Source organism: Actinia tenebrosa, unplaced genomic scaffold (genome assembly GCF_029948245.1).
Source record: "Actinia tenebrosa isolate PJP-AT-01 unplaced genomic scaffold, QUT_ActTen_1.0 PGA_scaffold0__85_contigs__length_37466705, whole genome shotgun sequence".
In the NCBI taxonomy this organism is placed as follows: Eukaryota; Metazoa; Cnidaria; class Anthozoa; order Actiniaria; family Actiniidae; genus Actinia; species Actinia tenebrosa.
In genome coordinates, this window is record NW_028292569.1 from 25866396 (window position 1) to 25891767 (window position 25372).

At 39.1% G+C, this 25372-nt stretch overlaps 2 protein-coding genes and 1 long non-coding RNA gene across 4 annotated transcripts in view; 2 read left to right on the forward strand and 1 right to left on the reverse strand.

Annotated features, from left to right (window-relative positions):
• The first annotated feature begins 1064 nt into the window (after positions 1-1064).
• On the forward strand, positions 1065-2779 carry LOC116296562 (uncharacterized). Its single transcript, XR_004197140.2, has 2 exons — positions 1065-1153; positions 1664-2779. It is a non-coding gene; the product is annotated as an uncharacterized LOC116296562 (long non-coding RNA).
• LOC116296561 (leucine-rich repeat serine/threonine-protein kinase 1) overlaps positions 2775-25372 on the reverse strand; it is a 28326-nt gene continuing 5728 nt past the window's right edge. For both annotated transcript variants that reach the window (XM_031704597.2, XM_031704596.2), the window contains exons 8-24: positions 25250-25353; positions 24813-24956; positions 24242-24412; positions 23734-23991; positions 23188-23347; positions 13174-13397; positions 12348-12851; positions 11859-11997; positions 11073-11508; positions 10190-10403; positions 9564-9791; positions 9092-9316; positions 8272-8608; positions 7502-7716; positions 6873-6998; positions 4744-6303; positions 2775-4196 (exon numbers count right to left, since the gene is read on the reverse strand). In XM_031704597.2, coding sequence (XP_031560457.1) covers positions 4002-4196; positions 4744-6303; positions 6873-6998; positions 7502-7716; positions 8272-8608; positions 9092-9316; positions 9564-9791; positions 10190-10403; positions 11073-11508; positions 11859-11997; positions 12348-12851; positions 13174-13397; positions 23188-23347; positions 23734-23991; positions 24242-24412; positions 24813-24956; positions 25250-25353 — 5240 coding nt within the window. In that variant the 3' untranslated portion in view covers positions 2775-4001. The remainder of the gene's footprint in view (positions 4197-4743; positions 6304-6872; positions 6999-7501; positions 7717-8271; positions 8609-9091; positions 9317-9563; positions 9792-10189; positions 10404-11072; positions 11509-11858; positions 11998-12347; positions 12852-13173; positions 13398-23187; positions 23348-23733; positions 23992-24241; positions 24413-24812; positions 24957-25249; positions 25354-25372) is intronic.
• LOC148913940 (uncharacterized) lies at positions 18459-22594 on the forward strand. The gene is made up of 6 exons (XM_089037769.1): positions 18459-18576; positions 18651-18720; positions 18969-19281; positions 19422-19512; positions 19617-19738; positions 19817-22594. The coding sequence occupies exons 1-6, from the start codon at positions 18472-18474 to the stop codon at positions 22233-22235; spliced, it is 3120 nt and encodes a 1039-aa protein (XP_088893895.1). The 5' UTR covers positions 18459-18471; the 3' UTR covers positions 22236-22594.

Genomic DNA, 25372 nt, shown 5'->3' on the forward strand with positions numbered 1-25372 from the left:
GATCTTTTAGGTTGAGGCTGCTGAGAACGATTGTTGAAGGTGTTCGAAGCCTTTGCTTGCTCAGCACGCCAATGATGACCAGGGCGTTCAAAACAGTGGAAAACAGAGCAAAAATAATGTTCAGTGGAATTGCTACTGATTGCGATGTATGAAGATATTGAGTCTGAAAGGTTGAAGACAATTCAGGAACATAACATTGCGGTTTTCCTCGATAAACAGTCAAGTTGAACATCGCTTCAGTTAATGATCGAGTTTACTTCTTCTAAAAAATAAGTTTAACGTTAGCGAAATCATTTTTTACTCATGCGATTAGCTAAGTGGTACCTCAATCAATCACATGATGCCATGTAAAACACATGACAAGTAATGCCTTTGAAACAAGTGTATATCGACGATAAGTTATTAAACAACAAATTTACTGAGCTTACTTCAGACGTCGGAAAAGTATTGCTGGTTTGATTGAACACGATATATTTGACTAAAAGAAATATCGAGTGCGCAGAATAGACACAGATGTGTTTTGCGAGATACCTACTGTCCTCAGTTGGTTGCGGTTCTAATCGTTTGATGGTTTGAATTAAGAGGGAAGCCTTCCAGTTAATATGAAACCTTCCAAAAACAGCTGCTTATCAACAAAAGGAAAAAAAAAACAATATTCAATGTAACATATTTTGAAGTACATCTGGTTCTTTAGGAAATCATATGGACAAGATGACGATATTTGCACTAAATAGACAAAATATATTCGAATAACATTAATACGTACTTGACAACCCTCTGAATGGATTACTCGTGCAACAGGAAGTGTGGGTTGGTTATGTCTTTAGTTTTTTGTCGCCTTCGCATTTGCTTTATTCGCTGCACTTCAATACCGTCCTAAATCCATTTATCAATCGAGGGGTGTCGAAGTGACAATTTGCAACTTTAGGTGAATAACGGGGAAAGTGGCCTATTGACATGGTAAAACATGCCTCGGGATAGTAGTTCAGTAGCCTGCGTGCAGCCGGCCTCTAACTTATTACTGTTAAGAGAAAAGAGAGAAACGTCCAGCTGCACGCAGGCTAGTAGTTCAGTCGATGTCTACGTGTTCATGAAACGTTCTTGGCGAAAGAGTGTGACAAGGCTAGTATGTTACACGGTGAAACAACTCAAGGTACACGCTGGGATAATCGCAAGGATTATTTAAAAATCCTCATACTTTCTACTTGCAGCGTCGTAAAGACGCCAGAACGGAAGGCAGAAGATTAAAAGATATCTGCATGCAGGGTAGACTTATGAGCTTTGTTCAAAAGAACCCTTATGGATATCTTTATGGATATCTTTTTGGGGAAAAAATACCTTTTTGTCGTATTTTTAACAAAATCCGCGTCGAAGTGACTAAGCGTTTTTGAAAGTGTACTCGGTACGTTAATGAGTTCAACCCCATATGTGATCTGCTACTGAAATTTGGTGAGTTGATCGCCGACGCTCGATTAGTTCAAATTGCAAATTCTAAGAGCCTTAGCGCATAAACATGCCTAATGTCATGTTGCTTGCCGAATATTTAAGCCAACACATTCGTTTTTACCCACTCATCAAAGACTATACGTTTGACAGCAGTAAAAATATCACCATTAAGTTGCTCACCCACTTATACTATAATCACTCTTTCTTTATGCGACAGCTTGGCCCACGCTTCTCGGATGTTTACCGTAGTGTTGGTAATAGTTGGTTTGCAAACATTCCAGAAAGAGCCAAGAGCCAGAGATGGTCGCCATGTTGGTGTAATAAATAGAGGAGGCTAAAGAGGACGTATTTGTTTATAAATACCATCAACATGGCGGCGATGACGTAAAGCGCAAACAAAAAATACTTAACAACTCTCTATAGCTCTTTCCAAACGCTGGCAGACGTCGATAAATTCAAGCAAAAACTGTTTAAAAATTATTCAGCTGCACCAATCTGTCATCACAGGATGTAAGTCTAGTCTAGTCTAGTCATCAAGGTCATAATACGAGTCTTTTTTGCCCATTTATTGTGACCACACTTGATCCTCTCGAAATATGCCATTAATATGGACCTCCGCTAACAACTTGAAAGCAAACATAACGAAGGACACCCGTAAACTATACTTCCTAACAATTGTAGAATACTGGACTGCCTCGCAAGACGTGTGCCCAACAATATCTGTTTTAACAAGTTGAATAATTCACTCACAGAGTTAAACTTCAAGTTCCCCTAATGCCTGAGACAATACTTTCAGTATTGATTCTACATGAATAGTTGAATGATAAAACTGATTTGAGTGATGCGTCTTGAAGATATCGAGGTTTATACTCTTGGCTGTGACGTTATCTGAGTATTCATTAAAAATATAAGTACTAACTTGTTCAAGCCAAAATTTATTTAATAAATATTAAAATCATACTCATGGTTTACACAATTGAGTGTACATTTGGTGTTTCATAATGGCCTGTGTTTAGTATTACACTTTAAAACAAATCCACCCAAATACCCAGAATGACATCACAGCCAAAACTGTAAACCTTAATAACTTAAAGACGCAACACTCAAATGCAGAAACGTTTCACCATTCAACTATTCGCTTCACGTAGAATGTAGGCACTTTAAAAGTTAAATGCCTTAGTTGGCTTAATGGGAGACATGAAGAAATTCCACTAACTTATCAGGGACACTGCGATACGAAATGAAACAGTGTCATAGAGACAGCAAAGAAAGTGCTTGAAATTAGTCAACACTAACTGGATAATAAAAACTTTTATTAAAAACTGATAATTAATTTTGTGTTTTTCTTTCTTTTTTTTTTTTTTACAAACTAGATTTAATAATAATATAAATAATCTACGGAAAACAGGGTAGACGCAAGGATTTCTGATAGGGGTGGAGAGGGGAACTTTCGACTTAAAGTAATCTGATTTCTCGCTGCTAACACTTCTAAATATTTTTTAAAAATTAAAGTTATGATAATTATAAATACCGTATGCGTAAGTGTTCCCCTCTACATACACTTATTTCAATAAAGTTAGTCAACAAAAACCTAGAAAGCTGAGATCACTGAGCATCATGGGAAACTTTTCATATCAAAAAAAGCATTTATATACAAAGCTGCTTTAATACAAACTGCAGCTTGATGATGCTCAGAAGAGGTGAGACTGTAACCGGTAAAAGATTCACAAGTCGATGAACAGTTATCAAGCGGTTGAACGTATCAAATGAATCTACCCATGATCCTTGTCGACATCAGCTTTTTAGCTTTTCAGGTGACTAACTTTATTGAAATAAGTGTAAACGGTTACTTAGTTTCATAAGGTCTTTTTTTATTTCTAACATTAATATAAATTCATATAAAACTCTATACTTAATTTGTAAAATTTTAAAACTTGTGAGGTCGTTTAGACTCGAGTTGAAATTAATCGTGGAAAATGACGTTTTGAACGACGACATTCGAACGATATGGATTACAAATATATCTGTGCTATTAATAGTATTATTCTTACACTAAGTTATAGTGATTCGATTATCTTCTTAGCGAGAACCATCTTTATATTTCAGGCTGCTGTTATTTGGAAATCTTCATTCATTATCATCTTTTTGAGGTCATTATTGTCATTAATGTCGTTAGTCAAAAGGAAATGCCCAGCATGTGACATAGAGTCCCATTCGCACTTTCCGCTTTGGGTAGCATGTTGGTTCTGTAATTTTCCTTCCTGATTGACACCCAATAGAAGTTGTAAACTAAACTAAAAACGTACTATGGTGACCATTATTATCATCCTTATCGTCGACACCACGCCATTTGCATCATCACCATCATCATCACCATCACCATCACCATCACCATCACCATCACCATCACCATCATATCATATTTGTCATTATCATCATCAACATGAATCGTCATTGTCATCACTAAGTCATTCTCATCATAGGGTCATCACTTCTAACGTAACCAGCATTCTTGTTATCTATATGCTATTGTGATCATGGTATTCCTTATATCATCACTGGTCAACAAGATCATTGAACCTATCAAGATACGACTTAAAGCTCTCAAACTCTCTTCGTCCCCAGGCTTCCCACACTATCAGTTGGTAGCGCTCAGTTGATGGGTCTTGGCAGCTTGGGAACTGACCCGATTTGTTGGCTGCTTCTTGCCTGCGCAGGCGCGTTGGTTCTAGACGTCGAAGACAGACAATCTAAAAGAAAAAATTATAACAGAATTTTTGTTTTGTTAAGTCTAATATATAAAAAAGAATCTTGGTGAGAGAAGATCTTACGATTTGCGCACCTTCACTGAAGCATTTTCTCTTTCTCTTAATGATAAGGGTGTCAATAGACGAGGTAGCTTTTATCGCGGGTGGTTATGTATTTCTTTTACAGTCCCAGGACACTAAAAAGGCTTTTAAAATTTTTGGTTGTAAGAACGAAAGAACTTTCGAAAAGAAAGGAATTCAGCAGTGAAGATGAGGTAATACGAGTAATGAAATCACCCAAATGGTACCGCGGCATCATGCGTTGCAAGTTGCAGAGTAAATGTATGTATAACCAGTGCGCGCGCAGCAAATTTTTATTGTTGCTCGAAGAAGAAGCTCTCTCTACTTTTTGAATAAATTGAGCGAAAAAACAGCAAAGCAAAATAAAAAAAGGGCCAGTTTTTCTGACAATTCCTTGTACGTTTAGTTTTCATTTAGTTTCTCCCTGGGTTGTAGTTAACAATAAATGAATTAGATTTTCTTTACTAACCTTATTGTTTCCTGACTGAATGATTTCATCTACTTGACCAGAATTAAAACGAAGAAAGCTGTCGCACTTAAGTTGAGCGATGACCTCTCCATAGAAATACGTGTTTGATTCTTCATCAACATTGATGACAATCACGTCACCCTTGCCTCTCCCGACCCACAGAGTACCACCCGTATGCAGAACTGCCATGACTTTATTCACTGACCCCGTCAGGACATGCAGACGAGGCCTCGCAGGTTCATTACGCGTTTCCTTCGATGAAGCTGGGACATCGCTGTGACGGAGAGATTTTCTCTTTCTTGATCTCATCAGGGAGGGGCCCCTGGAAAGTGACTTTGGCTTGGCAGTGAGCGATGACATGGACGCTGCTTCTATGGAAGGAGATTGGTTGTTTTCTCGTCTCTCTTTTGCAGCTTCTATCACGATTTCTGTTCGATTCACGACCTCGAATGTCGCTTCGTCGTTGTTGTTTTTGGAATCCTGTTCCTTTTCTTCTGGTATCGTTTTGGCATCAGACAGAATGACTAAAGCGTCGTTCAAAGCCTTCAAATCAACGCTCTTTATTGATATCTCAGAGTAACAGCCACTGTCAACTGACGTCCCAAGGTAATTATTTTCCGTTTTGGAGTCATTTTCCTGAAGGTTGTCTTTGAGCAAACTATCTTCATCTGCAGGGCACACATTTTTATTCTGTGTGTCTGTCGCCATTGTCACTTCAGCTTGACTTCCTGTCTTCGACCTTGAAGACTCTAGTTTTGAATCCCCTTCGGCTTTAAGTCCCAAGGAGGAAGACTCCTCAGGTTCCATCTTGGCCAGTTTGTCAACTACTTCACTAGGGACACCATCTGAGCTGATTGGTAACGGTGCGGAACTCCGGCTCTTAAGAGCACCAGAGCGCGACAACCGCGTCTCACCGCCTAAAGCACGGTCAACTATTGTTTTTGCTGCAGTGTTTCCGTTGCCAGGATAAGGTGGTGGCCTATTGGTATCCGCTCTATTTCGCCACGTTCTCGGCACTGTATCACCTTGTCTTTTCGCATCTTCCTCGCCAATGTCTACTCCTTCCCTCTCACAGAACGGCTTGCAAACTGATTTCATGACTGGGTTATCGACCTCGAGGTCAAATACGTGGGTCAAGTGGTGCGTTCGTACGTCCCACTGAAGAATCTTGGTGGAGCGTCGATCAATACTCCACACACGGTCATCACAGGCGACCATTTTACGAACATGCGCGCGCTGTGACGAATACACAGGAATCTCCTTGACGATAGATAGAGTGTGTGTGTTCAACACGATAATCTGATTACCGCAACTAACCCACAACTCTTCGTTATCCTTGGTAAGCACCATACTCTTGACTGGATTACTGCTCTGTCCCAAGTTGATCACTTGAATTTCTTTCCATTGCTTAATCTCTTGAGATATGGCGTCATCGCTTTCGTCATAGAACCGCTTTACGTCATCGTGGGTGTGGCTGGAGGTGGCAACGCTCTCGTGAGTAAAAACGATCAATGTGCCGTTTGCTAACGCTGCGTATACACGGTCCACCTTGGTCGCGTTCTGAAAATAAAATAAGAACGAGCGAGTTAAATAACATTAGGCGTTTCTTCAGCTTTTCTTTCTCTGCAAAACCTAATAAGCTAAATTCCATTTCGATTAGTGAATTAGCCGTGCCCTGACTTAGATCAGCCCAGAGGTTGTCTCAGGGTTTTATCTGTGAATTAGCCATGCCCTGACTTTGATCAGCCTAGAGGTTGTTTCAGGGTTCGATCTGTGAATTAGCCGTGCCCTGACTTTGATCAGCCCAGGGGTTGTTTCAGGGTTCGATCTGTGACTTAGCCATGCCCTGACTTAGATCAGCACAGAGGTTGTTTCAGAGTTTGATAAAAAAATTTCATGCGATCTTGGCTATTGACGACTCTTAAAACTCCAGTGTATGCAGGCTTAGCCTGGAATCCAGGAGTTGCTTGTTTCGTTATTCTAATTTCTGCTTTTGTTTACTGACCTCAGAAGTGAGGCTAAGCCCGCATACACTGGAGTTTTAAGAGTCGTCAATATAGAGCACTTTATTGCTGAAGTACCAAGAAGAATAATTTGCCACCTAAGTGGTCTAGAATTACTGATAGTACCTTGATACCCTGTGAAAGCCTTGTCTCTTGAGTCAGCAACGCGAGCACCGGTGCCTTGACAATAAACGAGCAGAGGGTGCTTGGAAGACGCCACGAACGCTTACCAAACACTTCAATTGTACAGCCCTGGTGGAGAACAGTGCAAAAGGGTAAGAATACTAATTGTTTAGTTAATATTATCGTTCTAAGATGAGATGATTAGTATTCTCGCGCGCTGCACCGTAACTGTGCCGTGTGTTCATTCTGAGGAACATAGGTGATGTGTCATTCGCTTGAGTATCATTTCTTTGTATAACGATTTTGCATGAGAAGACACATTCTAGTGTGGAATATTCATCATCTGAATCGCAAGTTTTCAATATGATTCTTTCTGGTTGACAGCACATGGTGGTCAGTGTTTGATCACCATTTGGAGCAGATAATGAGATTCAACAACTTTTATCAGCTGAGTGAAAGCCAGCAATTCTCAAGAGAATGACACGTGGTCTGAAAAGGGAACGCTGCACATATTACATCTAAGAACCTAAGGACATCAAAGAAGACCGCTTTATTATCCACTATTTCAATTAGGTTCGGCTCATGTAAAGTTCGACGTTGACCTGAGCCTAAGATGGCGTAACTATACTAACCTCCGTGCCAAGCCAAGTCCTGCTACCGACCCGCACCATACACAGTACTCTATGTCCAGGGCAGGACTCGTCCTTGTAATAAAAGACCCCAGTATCACAGTTCAGCATGCTGTACTGACGGCGATCCCTTTCACGACTCCATAGCAACACAAAACTATTCAGACTAACTGACGTACCGGGACTTTGGGAGTCGCTGGGATCTGGTGAGAATGACCCTGTATTGAGAAAGTACACAGAAATCAAACTAATGTAGAAAGGTGTGCTATACAAGAAGTGGGAGAACGTTTAGAGCTACTGTTTACTATCAATCACGTGACTTTTTAGAGTTAACTGGTGCAAACAAGCGGTTGACCGAGGGGCAACTAGCGGATGTTAAAACATGTCAAAATAAGTCCTCAAACTATTGTATTTGACAATATCTACGACATAAAACCAGAAAACAAGAGATCAAACAACCTCCAAGGTTCTACAAGCAGTTATTACCGGCAGTGACGTCTATTGATAGCAACCTATTCATACAAATAGGCTTTTAGCCGTCCGCGTTTGGACTGTACAGTGTTTTGTCACGCAATCAGTGTAAATCATGTATGATCATAAAACAATTAAAAAGGCTAATCCTAAGCATACTTTTAAAGTTGTCCTTTCTATTTTTCCCCGAATGCCATGCACCCACACTGCGCAAGGTCCACACAGCAAGAGGTTCTCTATTACAAGGGTACGAGAGACAGAGTTCAAGGTTATCTAAACAGTAACAACTTTAATGTCCCTACCTGTTCCAGAGTGTACTAGTCCATAAACAGAGGTGATTTTCTCCAAGACACCTTCCTCAGGTTTAGGCATGATACGATAGTGACATAGGAACTCTGGTTCCTCCATCTCGCGCAGTGTCTGGTCCGCACTTGGTCTGCTCTCTGGAAGTTCATTCCACGAGGACACCATGACTGTTTCCAGTCTGGGCAGTTGGCTGTCGACTTCTTGGTCCTCCAGCGACGGACGAACATTACGACGGATGGCTTTTTTGATGTCGATGGCGCTTCTGAAGTCTCGAAATGGCCGTACACCGGAAATTAACTCGTAAAGGAAAATGGCAAACGAGAAAATATCGACCTATAAAATAAAGAAGTTCAGCGAAGGAAGGTGGCGTTTTAAATTTCACGCAATGCAAGTGTGCCCTTGAAGCCATAAATAAACGCTGAAAAATGAAATTCAATTAAGATATACGGGTTTGGTTTAGATTTCAAGAACATTCGTGGTTATTAACAAAGGTTTGTATTTGAGTTCCGACAACAATCCGAAGCAAAACCGAAGGTTTTTCGACCGCGATCCGAATTCAGAATTTTACCGAAGTATATTCCATTATAAGCAAAGGGAATGCAGAATTCTTTAAGGTCAAGCGTAAGAGAAATTTTACAAATACACATATCTAAAAAAATACATAAGAAGGGAAGGGAAGAAAGGAAGAAGGGAAGAAGGGAAGAAGGGAAGAAGGGAAGAAGGGAAGAAGGGAAGAAGGGAAGAAGGGAAAGTTAGTCGATTCAACTTCCTATCCCGCTGCCTGATAGCGGTCCCTCCCTTCCAAGCCTGGCTGACCTTTTCATCGTATCCTATTCCCGAGCGTATCTCGGGAGCTTGATATCCTGGTGTTCCCTCATCGCCCGCAACCCCCTGGGGCGTGGCAAAACAAGAGATTCCATAATCAGATAATTTGACGTTAATCAAGTCATCCTCATCCAGGGACCACACCAGAATATTGTCGGCCTTCAGATCTCGATAGATGATGTCTGAATCGTGGAGATACCATAGTGCGCTGATAACCTATAGGAATATGTTGGAGAGATTAGTGGAAATCTTAAGATAACGTTTTCCAGTAAGTGGGGCATGACAGGATATATGGACCTTGTTCAAGAGGTAGCCATGGTGACTGAGATTTCTTAACGCGTAGCCTCGCATTCAAGTGCTTCAGGATGAGGCTATGCATGGTGTGACCCGGCAAGGTCCATTTACCGCCCCAGCTCTCTTGTGACTCACTCCCAACAATTCCCACAGAGCAATATTTACTAACCTGATAAGCGATCTTGTAAGTCAGTGACCTTCCAAGTACACTGTCCTTAGTCTCATATTTGACAGGATTAATGGCTTTTTTCTCTTTCTCTCTTCCTAAAGTCATCTCTTCAAGCACATTCGCTAGGCTTCCATGTGGCGCTAGCTCAAGGAGGAAGCACAGTGGATGAAGACAGACACCCAGTAGTTTGACGACACATGGATGTTGGAGATGACACAGCACTGCAACCTGAAAACAGTACAAAGAAAAGAAATTCATACTTATTCTAACATTTCAAGTGCTTCTCACCTCTGGGGTCTCAAGTTCGATTCCTGGACTCGGCATCGCATGTGAGTAGAGTTTGTTGGTTCTCTTTCTTGATTTGAGGGATTTTCTTCGTTTTTTCTCCCTCCACAAAAGCCCAACATGCTAAATTCCAATTGTGAGATAGCTGTAATGAGTTAGTTAATCCCAGAGGTCGTTTCATAAAGGGTTTGATAAAGTTAAAGTAGGTAGTAGGAACACATGTCCATTTTCTTTTTTTTTTTCAAGCGTTACTCGTAACAAGTGAATAATACTCAAGGGAATAGCACGTGCTAAAAAACGGGAAAAATAATACTCCCACAAAGACTATGTCCTACACGAACCTCTTGTCTTAAGTCCCAGAAAGCGCGAACAACTTTCGTTTTTTCTAACTCATCTTCCATATTATCTTCTTGCAGACTACATTCCCCTCGAAACACTCCTGCTCTTCGCATACTTGAACCCTCGCTCCGTCTGGCTCTGAACGAGGGTCCCGAGATTGGCCCTGTAGAGCTGCCGTCAGTGGACGCACCACCGATACCACTATCAAGAAGGTATCTATGGAGAAACCAAACGCTAAGGTAAATAACATGTGGTTTTAATAGATAAATAAATAAACAAACCAACAGAAGTGTCACTCATCAATGCCATTGTTAAATCATTCATGCGTTAATCGTTAAAAATAACAGTGGATTCCCTTTATGTGATCAGGGGAAAAGGTTTAAAATAATGGTCGAGATACCCAGGGTAAAATCATAGTGACGCAAGTTCAAGGGATGTGTCCTCAAGTCAGTGAGATGGTTGGAATAATAGGGGTTCGAGATATGCAGGGTAAAATCGTAGTGACACAAGGGATGTGTTCTCAAGTCAGTGAGATACCCGGGGGACCAGGGAAAATGGTTGGAATAATAGGGGTTCGAGATATGCAGGGTAAAATCGTAGTGACACAAGGGATGTGTCCTCAAGTCAGTGAGATACCCGGGGGACCAGGGAAAATGGTTGGAATAATAGGGGTTCGAGATATGCAGGGTAAAATCGTAGTGACACAAGGGATGTGTCCTCAAGTCAGTGAGATACCCGGGGGACCAGGGAAAATGGTTGGAATAATAGGGGTTCGAGATATGCAGGGTAAAATCGTAGTGACACAAGGGATGTGTCCTCAAGTCAGTGAGATACCCGGGATTCAACTGCATATTTATGATTAACATATATATCGTATATTGTTACCTTGTGGTACGCGTTGAGTGAAAGGTCTTGACAGCTACCTCCATTTCATCCATAAAGCCTCGAAAAACCTCTCCCGCGCCTCCCCCTCCTAACCGACTAACAGCATCAGTCTTATAAGAGAACTCCCCTCTCTCGACTAGTAGATGCCGGGGGAGGTCAGTCATGAGCAGATCAGGGATAAGCTCGTCTAAAGAGACTACTGTTTCAGGATGGTAGGGACAGTTGATGGTAGCGAAGTTAAGGGCCGCAGCGGCACAGGTTGGTAGAGTGAAATTGTATGGACGTACAGGCTGTGCACCGCAGTGCTCTGTGGGAAACTCTACGGAGCACGAACGGCGAAGATAGCATCCACGGCGGGCGAACAGGGTGGAGCATTGTGGGCAGGGTATCAAACGACGTACGAGTGGGTAGCCAAAAGAATCGGTGTCGTCGAGACCTGCAAGAGGCATTCATGTGATACATAAATATTGCGTTACGTTATTTAGGTATTGCGTGACTCTTAAAAACTACGGCGCATTGCATGGTCATGGTAGGAAAAACCATCAAGACATGTTGGAACCAAAAAGCGCGGCAAATTAAGACTTTTGGTTACTCTCAAGCGCGGGAAAATCGTTGGTGCCTCCGAAAAACCAATCAAGCCGCGCGAAATTAATATGCTGCTACTCCAATCAGAATGCTGTAACACAACAGAATGATGGTCACGGCACAGGCATTTCTTAACGTGGTACAAAATGAAAACTAAATAAGTAATCAAAACGACCGACCATACGAGACAAGTCTACATACCTGGGTACCATTCAGATATCAGAGCGTCTACTTGATCAACAATGAATCCAATGACAGAAAAATCTCTCATCCCAGACCAAACTTCTATAGAGACGCCCTCGAGTTCTTCAAACCGATTACGGCCAGCATGTAGTGGAATCTAAAGCAAGCAGATCAAATATTCCATCAAAATAAAACAAGGCTTCCTTGCTGCTATCTAAGTTATTTTAAAACCGAGTAAAAAAGCATAAAGCATAATGTGATTTGAAATTTAAAGACGATGCTCTGTCATATCAAGCTGACAGCATTACTCAGTGTATTTTATACGATTAACCAGAAAAGACTGAAAACTAAAACGAAGTACTGATGGAGAGACGGGATAAACTGCGCACTATTGCTCCTCCTCTCCCTGGGACAAAACAGACGCCATCTTGAAAATATGCGATGACTCTAACATTTAGAAAATATAGAAACTAAAATATTTTAGTTCAGTTATCATTCGATACATACCATTTCCCTGTACGACTGGACGATGAAGTGTCCTCCTTCATAAACTACACCAATGCCCTTCCTCCAATATATCATGGAGAACCGCTCTTCTTCAATACCTTCACTTGTACGCCACCTCTGCAAAGAGACCATCAGCCTGGTGATAAGACGACTCCAGAATCCACTAGGGATGTAAGCCATCTGGTAGTTACGCCTCACTGCATCAACAGGACCGTTTGGAGTTCCATCCTCTTCCAGTTGGTCTTTAAACTTGACTTTCTCCTTGTTGCCAGGCCTAAGCCTTGGTAACGACGCAGCCTTGCATTCTGCGGCAGATCCATTGTCGTACTCTTTAGCCGGACGAGAGTATTTCTCGGTCTTCGAACGCGGTCTTGATATACCCCCCAACCTGTAGAGTTTGTCAAGCTGCATTCCAGGGGAGTCCGGGGGGAGCATGGAGGGAATAAGAAGACGATTTTCATCAAGGCCGAGAGCTATTTCAAACCTCTCCATTAATTGCAGATACTGAAATAAAACACAACATTGAAAAATGTTTGTCAGGATCATCTTCATTGGCAGACCAAAAGGTATTCCGCGTCCCTTGACACTACATTAAATAATCAACGGTTCACATTTCGGTTTCTTTCCTCTCCTCTCCCCTCCTCCACTGATTGTCTTTGGTTTTAGCGAAATATATACAGGAGCGGCGGAGCGTTTTTGAAAGTGGCGGGAATCTTGTGCAACAGGCAACCCACTGTAAAAATTTAGACTAGTCGCGGAAACGTCAAATGATAGGCTTAAATGGTTCTACCAAAAAATATTTAAAGAACAATTCTTCGATCAATACCTGAGAGATGAACTGGGGAGGAAAGCGTGGATCTTTGAGCACCAAAGCCACATTGCTCTTCCACATTATCCCTTCCTTGATGAAAGGATTGCGCTCTCTTACAGTGACGATGTTAGCGATAAGGTCACACACCCAGGATGGGTCGATGAAGTACAAGCTGTTTAGACCTCGAAGCTGGTCATTGTAGTGCAGAAGGATGCCGTTTTCATGAAGAAACCTTGTGGCTTAAGAAAAAAATAGAGCAGTTTGTCACAGCATGATCAAGGTTTCATCACAAATTGTTTGATGAATTAATTTTTCATAGGACCTGAAGATGGATGTCTAGAGATCTGATTGACTGATTTCTGTGTTCAAAGAGCTTCTAGAAGTAAGGTTAACACCACCACAACAACACCATTCCTATCATCATTATCATTATTACCCCACTAGTCATCATCACAAACACAATCATCATCATCACCAATCAGCATTCATTATCACCACCACCATCATCATCATCAACACCATCATCAGATACCATCACCATCACCATCACCACCATCATCACTATCACCATCACCATCACCATCACCACCACCATCACCACCATCACCATCACCAGTCATCACCATCATCACCAACACCGTTTATCATCATCGCCACCACTAGATGCATCCTAGCAAATTTTTTGAACCTGACCCTGGACAAGTTCAGTTACTGATTAAAAGTAGAAAATAGCCAGTTTTCAAAAACTTTTTTCGTGGTTATTTGGTATTTGACCGAAAGTTTTGGCAGCAAGATTTTGGAGGCTCACCATCTATTTTTGAGCTAGTAATCCAACTGCAATGTTCAAATAGGTAAACTTTTGCCGCAAAAATCGAAAAAAATACTTTTTTTAGATTTTTCTCCAAAAATCTTGGAGATCCCTGAAGTGCTCCTTATGCTGGTTCAACCTAGGATCTCCACCTTGTTTTGGTGTCACGTTAAATTTACGAGGCTTGCAAGTCTAGTGTAAGTTCTATAACTACTTGAAACCCTAGGTTTCAAAGTTATGTCAATTTTTGAAACTTGAAAAAAAGTTGCCTAAAACATGACGCAAAATTATGAAACTTGCTAGACATGGTTTTTGAAGGTTAAGAAGAAGCTTTGCAAAAGAATTTGCATGAATTTCGTAATTTTACGCAAAATACAGCTGATGGTAAACTTTTTGAACTTGTTCAAAATTGTTCTTTGTCTCTTTTCGACCATAAAATATATCAAATAAACGACAATAATTATGGAACAGATAAAAAGAAGCGTCCTCTAACAGCCTATGAGATTTTTTATGCAAAACAAACGCATTTTGATTTATTATTTAACATTTTAGGGGAAAAAGTGGTAGCATATAAATCTTCAAAAATTCGTTTAGAATGTTCCATACCTCGTAATACAGCTCAAAAGTGAACAAATAGTCGGGACAAAGCATGGGAAGTGACTAATTTTGGGATAATATTGAAAAAAATTCGAACTTATCCTCAGATGGAAATTCATGAAAAAATCAATAAAAATACCATGCAATTGAATTATAGCTGGGATAATGTATTGAGTAAACATCTAAAAAGTATGCCTATACTTTTTGAAGTTCCTGATAGATATTCTGGGCATTTTAAATAAATTTACGAAACCCCCGTTTTGAAGGGGGGAGGGGAGGGTTAGGGTTAGAGATACTTGAGATACCGATTGTATCGAGATTTTCAATTCTCAGATATTATTTTTTAGGATTCAAGAATTTTTTACTAGGAGCTATCTTTATGCTCTATTCTGATATCCTGATAAAGGATCATCTAGCTTATCGGCCAAAACTATCTTCTAAGATGTACATGCTCTTGAAGAGGTAAAACAACGCCAGCCCTGTGGTTTTTAGCAGTAAAGGAGAGAAGTTTGATTCCTCTGCAGTAGGGCGAAGACCTGTCGAGTTTGTAAAGAAATAAGAATCCAAAGAAGATTTACCCTCACATGTATTTGAAAAACATCTTCACCAGTAGTGGCAGGAGAAGATCCCAAGACACAAGAAGTGCATGCACAGCTATTGGAACACAATCCGTTAAATGAGATACCTTTTTGCCATTGACTGCACAAAGAAAATATGTATTTGATTTTTTCCTAAATTTCCATCTCAGAGTAAGTTCGTCTTATTTCAACATTAACCCAACATTAGTCACTTCTCATGCATTTCTCTCGACTATTTGTTCATTTTTAAACTGCATAGCAAGGTAAAAGCAAGTGTAGAGAACCATTTAAGGCTAGGAATCATATCTGCTCTTGGACATGTAAACACCCAAAACTGCTATGTAAAACGCAAAATGAAATTAAAGGAGCAACTGAGTCACACAACAACAAGGAAAAGTCCATCAAAGTAAAACCTAAGGAGCAGCCTGTATCACTAGCTGCAGAAGTGGAACAGATACCTAAGTGGAACAGATACCTATAATATTTGTCCTAGACTCACCTATATCAGTACGAAAAACGAGTCAAATGATGCAAACTACAAAATTCAGCGACACACAGAGCAGGCGAAGAAAGCAAAGCCTTAAGTTGCTTGAGACGTATTTCTTTTAAATTTCCCCAAAGTATCAAGAAAATACAAAACAGCAACAAGAAGTCAAAGATTTTGGGAATGCTTACTGTTGAAAAAATAAGGAGCAGAGTATGTAGCATATATTATAAAAAAAGCTAGCCAGAATTACTGTACCACGAAGAACTCAGTATTGATCCGCAGAGCCTGGTTCATATCAGAACTGGTTTCCAAAATCAGCAATTGAAACAAGGTCATCAATTTCGGAACGACGTTCACAGATGAAATGGAGTGCAGAAGACAGTGAAGTTATAACAAATGCATCTGGAGAGGACATGAAATTCAGAAAATTACAGCCAAGAAAATCTAGAATCCTAGAAGGTTTTGAAAACCAATTTGGATACTAAGAGTTAAAAGAAATCTACACCAGGGAAGATGACAGTGCATGGCGACAATGGTGCTTAGAGAAAGTCCGCACAGAATGGAAAACAGTTAATGAAAAGCTGACAAGCTGGAAACCATGACTAAGTGAGAAATGACAAAACCAAATTTGATCAAAAGTAGTATATCTACTGTAAGCCGGAAAACTAAGACTTCAATTTAGCATGGTGGCGTAAAAAAGTTATAAATACGTTAATTAGACTAAAAAAAGTACATAAGAGGAAAGAAATTCAATGGGGAAATACTATTTTGTGAAGGCAAAGCTCACCATCTATAATTTCTTAAGATATGAGGAAAAAATAAAACAGTAAAAATTTTGAACATGTTCAAAAAGAGCACTATGTTCAAATAAATTACTTAGGAATAGGTAAACTTTTTGAACATGTTCAAAAAGTTTACTATGTCTAAGTAAGAATTTTGAACATGTTCAAAAAACTTACCTACGAACTAGGTAAACTTTTTGAACTTAGGTAAGAATGCATATGGCCACCACCATCACTATCACCATCACCATCACCATCACCACCACCACCACCATCACCATCATCAGTCATCATCACCATCACCAACACCGTTTATCATCATCGCCACCACCATCATCATCATCACCATCACCATCATCACCATCACCATCACCACCATCACCACCACCATCACCATCACCACCACTAGATGCATCCTAGCAAATTTTTTGAACCTCACCCTGGACAAGTTCAGTTACTGATTAAAAGTAGAAAATAGCCAGTTTTCAAAAACATTTTTCGTGATTATTTGGTATTTGACCGAAAGTTTTGGCAGCAAGATTTTGGAGGCTCACCATCTATTTTTGAGCTAGTAATCCAACTGCAATGTTCAAATAGGTAAACTTTTGCCGCAAAAATCGAAAAAAATACTATTTTTAGATTTTTCTCCAAAAATCTTGGAGATCCCTGGAGTGCTCCTTATGCTGGTTCAACCTAGGATCTCCACCTTGTTTTGGGGTCACGTTAAATTTACGAGGCTTGCAAGTCTAGTGTAAGTTCTATAACTACTTGGAACCCTAGGTTTCAAAGTTAAGTCAATTTTTGAAACTTGAAAAAAAGTTGCCTAAAACATGACGCAAAATTATGAAACTTGCTAGACATGGTTTTTGAAGGTTAAGAGGAAGGTTTGCAAAAGAATCTGCATGAATTTCGTAATTTTACGCAAAATACAGCTAATGGTAAACTTTTTGAACAAGTTCAAAAATAATCTTTGGCTCTTTTCGACTATCAAATATATGAAACACACGACAATAATTATGGAACAGATAAAGATAAGCATCCTCTAACAGTGTATGGGATTTTTATGTGAAAGGAAGGCATTTTTATTTTTTTATTTAACATTTTCGGAAAAACAATAAGAAGCCATAAATCTTCCGAAATTCGTTTAAAAGGTTCCATACCTCGCAATACAGCTTAAAAGTGAACAAATAGTCGGGACAAAGCATGGGAAGTGACTAATTTTGGGATAATATTGAAAAAAATTGAGCTTATCCTCAGATGGGAATTCATGAAAAAATCAAAGAATATACCATGCAATTGAATTGTAGCTTGGATAATGCATTGAGTAAACATCCAACAAAGTCTGTCTATACGTTTTGAAGTGCCTAATAGATATTCTAGGCATCTTTTTTAAAAAAAAAACAAACCCCCGTTTTGCGGGGGGAGGGGTAGGGTTAGGGTTAAGGATATTTGGGATACCGATAGTATCGCCATTTTCAATCCTTATATATTATTTTGCAGGATTTAATACTTTTTCACTAGGACCTATCTTCATGCCCTTTTGTAGAAATTTTTTATAGCATTTGTATTGTGCGATAATGAGCCCCCTTAACTCGCACTCATTCTCTCAGCTCAGGCACATGGTTGAAGTTAGAGGTAAGTCATACTTTTGTCATACTATTTTTCTTATTTTAGCTTATTATGCTTGAAAAAAAAGGTGTTTAACTAAGAATCTTTAAATATTAGAATATTCTTTCAGATCTTGTTTCGATAAACGGCTGCTTGACATGTATTTAGTGAATTTATTGCATTTTATACGATCGACGAACGGGTCAGTTGATCATTATCGACAATTTCTGAAATATTTGCTTAATAATATGACCTCGTTTTCTTATGTTCTAGAATTTATGCACAAAAAGCTATTGTAAATAAAATTAATCTGGTAGAGTAGCTAGATTGCTAATTTTTTCATTCATATTCTAACCGAATACCATATATTTAAGGCCTTACCACAGGAAGCCAAACATATTTTCATCTTTAGAAATTTTTATTTATTTCATTTTTTATAGAATTTTTAAAATCATGGCGGAAGATGAGTCTTCTTCGATCTCAACCGAAGAAGAATGTAGAATGTATAGGGAATTATTACAAAAACGGACAAAGGAATCTCTTAAAAAGAATCCTAGAGTAAGTTATTAATTTTGTAATGAAGAAAGGCAAGTGCAAATCAAACTTTGAAAGTTGTATTTTTTTCTCAAAAGGGGCTACTAGGCTACGACAAGTCATATAGACAGAGGTTTGCAAACACTCTTAAAGACAACCCAGGCATGGGTAAGAACAGACTATTAAAAATTTAATCTTTTGTTTGATATATCTTACCATTTTACCGCTCCATTAAGTAAACTATGATTTCAATTGAAAATTTTATCACCGTGGGTATGAAAAAATATTGAACCGACGTTTCGGACGTTATTCCTTCATCAATATGCATAACTATTTGTAATTTGAAATGCGCTATATAAGAAACTCACATTAATCAATTACTTGTCATTCTATATCAGTTTCGATTTTTATTTTAGTAAAGGAAGCAGGGGCAACAACCTGGAGAGATATAATGGGTGAACCACTTGACGAAGAAGAAAGAGCAAGATTAGGCTATAGTACTGATGATGACGTTGAAAAGGAAGATGGTTGGACATCCACTGAAGACGAAATAGAGGGAACAAATGAGAGTAATGTCGATGTAGATGAAAGGATAAAGAAACTTGAGACTATGATATCAAATTTGAGAAATGATAACAAGAAAATTCAGACAGAAAATATTAACCTCAAAAGTGAAAACGACAAGATAAAGAAGAAAATGCATGAGCAGAGAAGTCGTACTTTTAAGTCGTAAGTAGCGCTTTTTAACTCCCGTCAATGCACGAATTAACAAATTGGAGCAAAGGTCGTGTGATGTAGCAACAGTATTTTGCTAAGCTGAAAATAATTCATAAGCACGAAATAACACAGCACTGTAATATCTTTTTCAGAAAATACATTTACAGTTGTCCCGTTTGCAGCTATAAAGGGTTGAACATGAAGCGCCATGTGAGGAAGCAACACCCAAATGACATGGACCAAGTGAGCTTCGTATTCATTATTACAAATATGATTTAGAGAAACAAATAATAAACCAAATACAGCGATACCAGCTATTTTTTATTTATTTATTTTTTCTATTTTAGCTTAAAATACAAAAAGAAGAACAAAGACTTAGAGCAGCCAGTAAACAGCGATGGTGTAAACTATGCTCGGCTTATAAGGCCAGGATCCATCAACATCTACATGTAAAACATAAACTTCAAACGTAAGTTAAATGGCTCCTTGATTTATGCTTTAGAATCAAAATACTAAATATAATATGTGTATATATTTTTTGTTATAGAAACTCTGAGACCTATAGACAAGTATTAAGGGAGGCTCACAAAGAATTTTTCTCACGAAAACATTGCAAAGCAAGTGGCGAAGGAGAAGACGCTGAAGATGAATATGATCAGGAATCCGGCAACAAGCAGCACAGAAAGACGAACAAGCAAGGATGCAACGAAGAAAAAACAAGAACGTGCCAAAGCAACAGAAACCGGAAGAGACAGCTCGATAGCAAAAGCCTAGAGGGAGATATTGAAAGAGGCGAGAAAGCAAAGAAGAAAAAAAGGCAAGGTGCAGCTGGTTGCGAAAAGACTGAAGTTGAAAGTAACGTCAATAAAAGAAAGGAACAAGAAAAAAGACAAGGAAATGCAGAGAAAGGAAAAAGAAGATCCATTGATACTACTAGATGTGATTCTGAGATGGAAGATGTCGGCGACCGTACATATAGTTTAGATAATGATCACGATAGTGAAGATGATGACTATGAAGTTACACAAGAAGATGTTTCAGAGGAATATTCAACCGAAGATGAAAACAATTCAAGCAATATATTGGAAGATTGGAATTCTGAACTCAAGGAAGGGGACAGTTTGTACGTCAAAGTTCTAAAAGGCTTCTGCAAGCATTTACAAAATCCCGATGGCGGCAGAAAAACCATAAGAGATTCCATTCAGTGCGCACAGAGGATATTCAAAATGGCGACGATCTTATCCAACAACAAGAAGATAAACTTTAACTGGGTTGCTAAACACGACGTCATTTGGGGTGAATTTGTTGAAAAAGAATTAAAAAGAAAAGAGGCAAATCCAAAGTTTGGACTATCAGCAAAGTCTTTAAAAGTCTATCTCCTTACTCTTGAAAAGTTCCTTAAATATGCTCTTCAACAACGCATGATAAAACCAAAGAAAAAGCACGACGTGGAGCAGCTTATAAAGAAATTGCCAAGCTGGAGACATTCATTGAGAAGAGACACAAGAAAACAAGAAGAACAACACTTTGACAAAGACGTAGATGAAATGCCCTCGAAAGAAAATCTAAACGAGCTGCTGACCCACAAGACCGCCATCAGAATAAAGGAATTTCTTAAATCATACAACAGGAAACACGAGTGCACATTACCAGAAATATTGCTTGCAAGAGATTATCTTATTGTGAGAATGTTCATCGAAACTATGTGCAGGTCTGGTGTGGTGGCTCATCTTACGATAGAAGAAGTGTTGAAGGCGAAGGAGCACGTTGTAGACGGGAAGAAGCAGTACTCCATAACGATACTATCTCACAAGACGCTTGTCGATAAAGGATCATCTTATCCAAGCCTATCAAATGAAATGTACGAGCTCTTAAAGAACTACATCATAGAATGCCGACCTTTACTTGTGACAGACACCGAAAAGCCAAACAACGCCAGGCCAGTGTTTGTTAGCAGTAATGGAGAGTCATTTGATTCGTCTTCAGTAGGGCGAAGAGCTGTAGAATTTGCCAAGAAGTTGGGAATTCAAAGAAGATTCACTCCCACACTACTTCGAAAAACATCATCAACAGTAGTGGCAGAAGAAGACCCCAAAACTCAAGAAATTCATGCACAGCTTTTGGAGCATAATCTCTCAACAGAGATACGATTTTACCGTCGTCTCCATAAAGAAAAGATCCAAGCTAAAGCTAGTGTAGTGAACCAAGAAAGGTTAGGAATCAGTTCTGCTCTTGGACACGTGAACAACCAAAAACTATGTAAAAGGAAAAATGAAAAGGATACAAATGAAACCGAGGAAATTTCCACCAAAGTTACAACTAAGGAGCAGCCTATGCCACTAGTTTCAGAAGTGGAAGAGATGCCAATAACATTTGTTCCAGACTCACTTGAGCCAAAGCAAAAACAAGTCATAGGACGGCCTACCAAATTCGGTGAGAATGCAGACCAAGAAATTAAAACCTTGTTTGTACATTTCTTTAAAATTGGTGTATGCCCAACAAACAAGGAAATCCAAAAAATCGTCAAGAAATCAAAGGTTTTGGGAAAGCATACATTGGAAGAAATAAGAAGCAGAATAGCGTATATAATAAAAGACAACCAGCCAGAATTACCACGAGGTACTGTCGATCCCCAGACCCTGGTTCAGGACTGGCTTCAAAAATCTTCAATCGAAACTAAGTCATCAGCCGTTTCAGAAAGACGTTCATCAATGAAATGGAGTGGAGAAGACAGTGAGCTAATAAGAATTTCCTTTGAAGAGGACATGAAACTAGAGTACATGCCAAGGAAATCTAGAATACTAGAAGTTTTTGAAAGCCCATCAGCTACCGAAGAGTTAAAAGAAATCTTCAACAGGGAAGATAATAGTACATGGAGGCAAAGGTGCATTGAGAAAGTGAGAACAGAATGGAAAAGACTTCATGAAAAGCTGCCAGGTTGGAAGCCATCGCAAACCATGCCATAGAGAGACAACACGAAATCAAAAGTTTATTGCGACACTTAAGAACTGAACAAAGATAACATTAAAAGTTGTGTTTTTGAGAAAGTCGGCACCAATGGAAAGAGATCATGAAAAAAGTTGTGTTTTGAGAAAGTCCCGCACCACTGGAAAGAGGTCGTGAAAAAAGGTCAAGCTACGACAAAGGGAGAAAAGACAAAAATAAGAACTGAACTAAAGATATTACTAAAAGTTGCGTTTTTGTTGTTTATTATATAATAAATCTTATTTATTATTCTCATTTTGAAAGTCATAGAGGAACTCTATATGCCATTAACTTTTCACTACTTTATGCATTCGGTGCAAAGAATGTGTAATATTCTCTACTAGGTATGCTAAAAGAAAGAAGATCTTTGATTTTTGTTTCAAAACATATAACAAATAAATTTCAAGTTGCTGTATTATGATTTTGATTATTGATAATGATTTTCCATTCACAAAATCCTAAGGACAGGACTTTAGCATGATGGTGTAAAAAAGCTATAAATACGTTAATTGGACTAAAAAAATACATAAGAAGGAAGGAATTTTCTTGGGAAATACTATTTTGTGAAGACAAAGCTCACCATCTATAATTTCCTGAAATATGGGGGGAAAACGAAACAGTAAACATTTTGAACATGTTCAAGAAGAGCACCATGTTCAAAAAAATTACTTAGAAATAGGTAAACTTTTTGAACATGTTCTAAAAGTTTACTATGTCTAAGTAAGAATTTTGAACATGTTCAAAAAACTTACCTACGAACTAGGTAAACTTTTTGAACTTAGGTAAGAATGCATATGGCCACCACCACCACCATCACCACCACCATCACCACCATCACCATCATCACCATCATCAGTCATCATCACCATCACCAACACCGTTTATCATCATCGCCACCACCATCATCATCAGGTGTCATGTTTTTGGTGTTACCTAGCGTGAGCTCCTCGTGATCCAGGATATCATTGTCTTTATTCTTGCTTGCTAACTCAAGGATTTCTTCTTCAAGTAATATGGGTGGTTCTCCTGTAGCTCTTCTCCTCTCTGCTTCTCTCAACACTGATTCTTGTAACTGAATGTAACTCAATGGGACCTGAAGTGACAAAAAGATGATTGACAGACTTATATCATGGAAATCAAGGATGTTGTAGTATTAGTGCACCCGCCTCTCACCCCTGGGGTCTCAGGTTCGATTTCCGGACTCTCCATTACAATAGACCAGAGTTTGCCATGTCTTTCCCTTCAATTGAGGGTTTTTTTCCGGATTCTACGGAAATCCCAAATCTGATTTAGCCATGCCCATAATTTGCTCAGCCTGGGGCAGGCTGTTTCAGGGTTAAATCTAAGAGTTAGCCTGCATACCCTGGCTTTGATCGGCCTAGAGGCTGTTTCAAGGTTCGATAAAATGTGAAGTTTTTTTTGCATCACTATCCGCGTTCTCTACGTTAACATACTCGCGAGGCTTCATCACCCGCTCACCTGTTTTCCAATGACATTCTCTCCTTGTTCTTTAGTTTTCATGGCTTTACTGTATATCATCTCTCTCAGCTCTTGAATATTTTCTCCTGTCATTGCAGACACCACAATATTCCCTACGATCTTAGGGAATCCTTTACTGTCCGCATATTTATTCATAACTATTTGTTTGAGCTTATCGACGCGTGTTTCACGGTTCTTTTTCGGCAGCATGTCGACGTGAGTCCCGACAATGAGAACATCAGAAAATGGCGCACGAGCCTATGAACAAGTGGGAAATAATTCGCAAGAACTTCGTAAAAAAATCGTGAGAAAGTCGTTACCAAATCGTTAGAAAATCGCCAGCTGAGAAAATGTATTGCGCATGCTCAAGAAAATGGCGCGAATATAACATGCGCGTGTCTTCAAAGAATTGCATTAACAGTCAGTTTCCCAAGCATGCGCAGTACATTTTAAGCTTACTAAAAATATGTAAAGAAGCGAAATTTATGCAGACTAGGCGTAATGTTACCTTAATGTTCAACAGCCATTGTCTCAGACTTTCAATGCCTTCTTCACCGAGTGTGACGTTCCACACACCTAGGTATAGAGTACTGGTTGATAGAAACATTTGATGTGCAGCGTAATACACACTCTGCCCAGCAAGGTCCCAAGTACTAAAGGTAATACTAGGTGGGGCAGACTGAATGGGACAAACAAATGTTAGGGTTAGTAACACTGACTGGGTACTGAGGGATGTGGTGGGTGGGTGGGAGGGGGGATGATCAATGGATGGATAGATGTTTATTTATACATAGCATTTTTATATGTTAGAAATTTTATCGGCGAGAAAGTTTTGTAGAAAGGTTCATGTTTAATTTGTTTGTGTAAAATTTAATATTTTTAAAAAACTTCATGAGAACTAATAAGATGTATTTCATCAAGAGAGAGAGAATGAGAGAGGAAAGGGAAAGAAAGGGAGAATGATAGGAAAGGGAGGGTAAGAGGGAGAGGGAGAGGGAGAGGGAGAGGGAGAGGGAGAGGGAGAGGGAGAATAATTAAAGAATAGGAAAAATTATAATGAATGATATGATAAGTCTAACCTGAGACATTAGTCTGGATAGAGGGAACCAGGAACCAGAGCCTAGCTGTACATTCCATTCATCTATCACAATCCCTACAGTGGATATATTCTTAGGGAGGTTTTGACCTTTGAGTGCTGCAAGAAGGGTTGTTTTACCATAGCCCTGGGGGAAAAAAGATAAACGTTTTCTAGCAAATATTCAAAAATCTCTATTCATGAAAAAGTTTTTCCATTCTTCAAAGTTTAGCTTTATTTTATGGAGCATATTTTTTTCCATTAAGAATGCTCAAAACATAGCTCCATCCAAAAAAAAAAAAAAAAAAATTTAATGTGTACGCATTGAAAAGTTTTTCCATCATTGAAATGTGCAAATTTCTATCACATCAGTTTTTTTACCCTAAATATCTATGTTTAAAGGTGTTTTCCATGAAAAATTTGAACAGCTAGGCACAATACCTGTATTCCAACTACCATAAGCTTCATTCGGTAATATGGTACTGACTTGCGTAATGTTGCTCTTAAAAACGCCAGAGTATCTTTAGGTCTAACGCCAATCCCACCTGTGTACAGTAAGGTATA

Bases quoted from the DNA above. Each gene is read 5' to 3' on its own strand.
- LOC148913940 (XM_089037769.1), top strand. From the start codon at position 18,472: ATGGCGGAAGATGAGTCTTCTTCGATCTCAACCGAAGAAGAATGTAGA. The intron at 19,282-19,421 runs GTAAGTAGCGCT...TATCTTTTTCAG, and splicing joins AGAAGTCGTACTTTTAAGTC to AAAATACATTTACAGTTGTC. The intron at 19,739-19,816 runs GTAAGTTAAATG...TTTTTGTTATAG, and splicing joins GTAAAACATAAACTTCAAAC to AAACTCTGAGACCTATAGAC.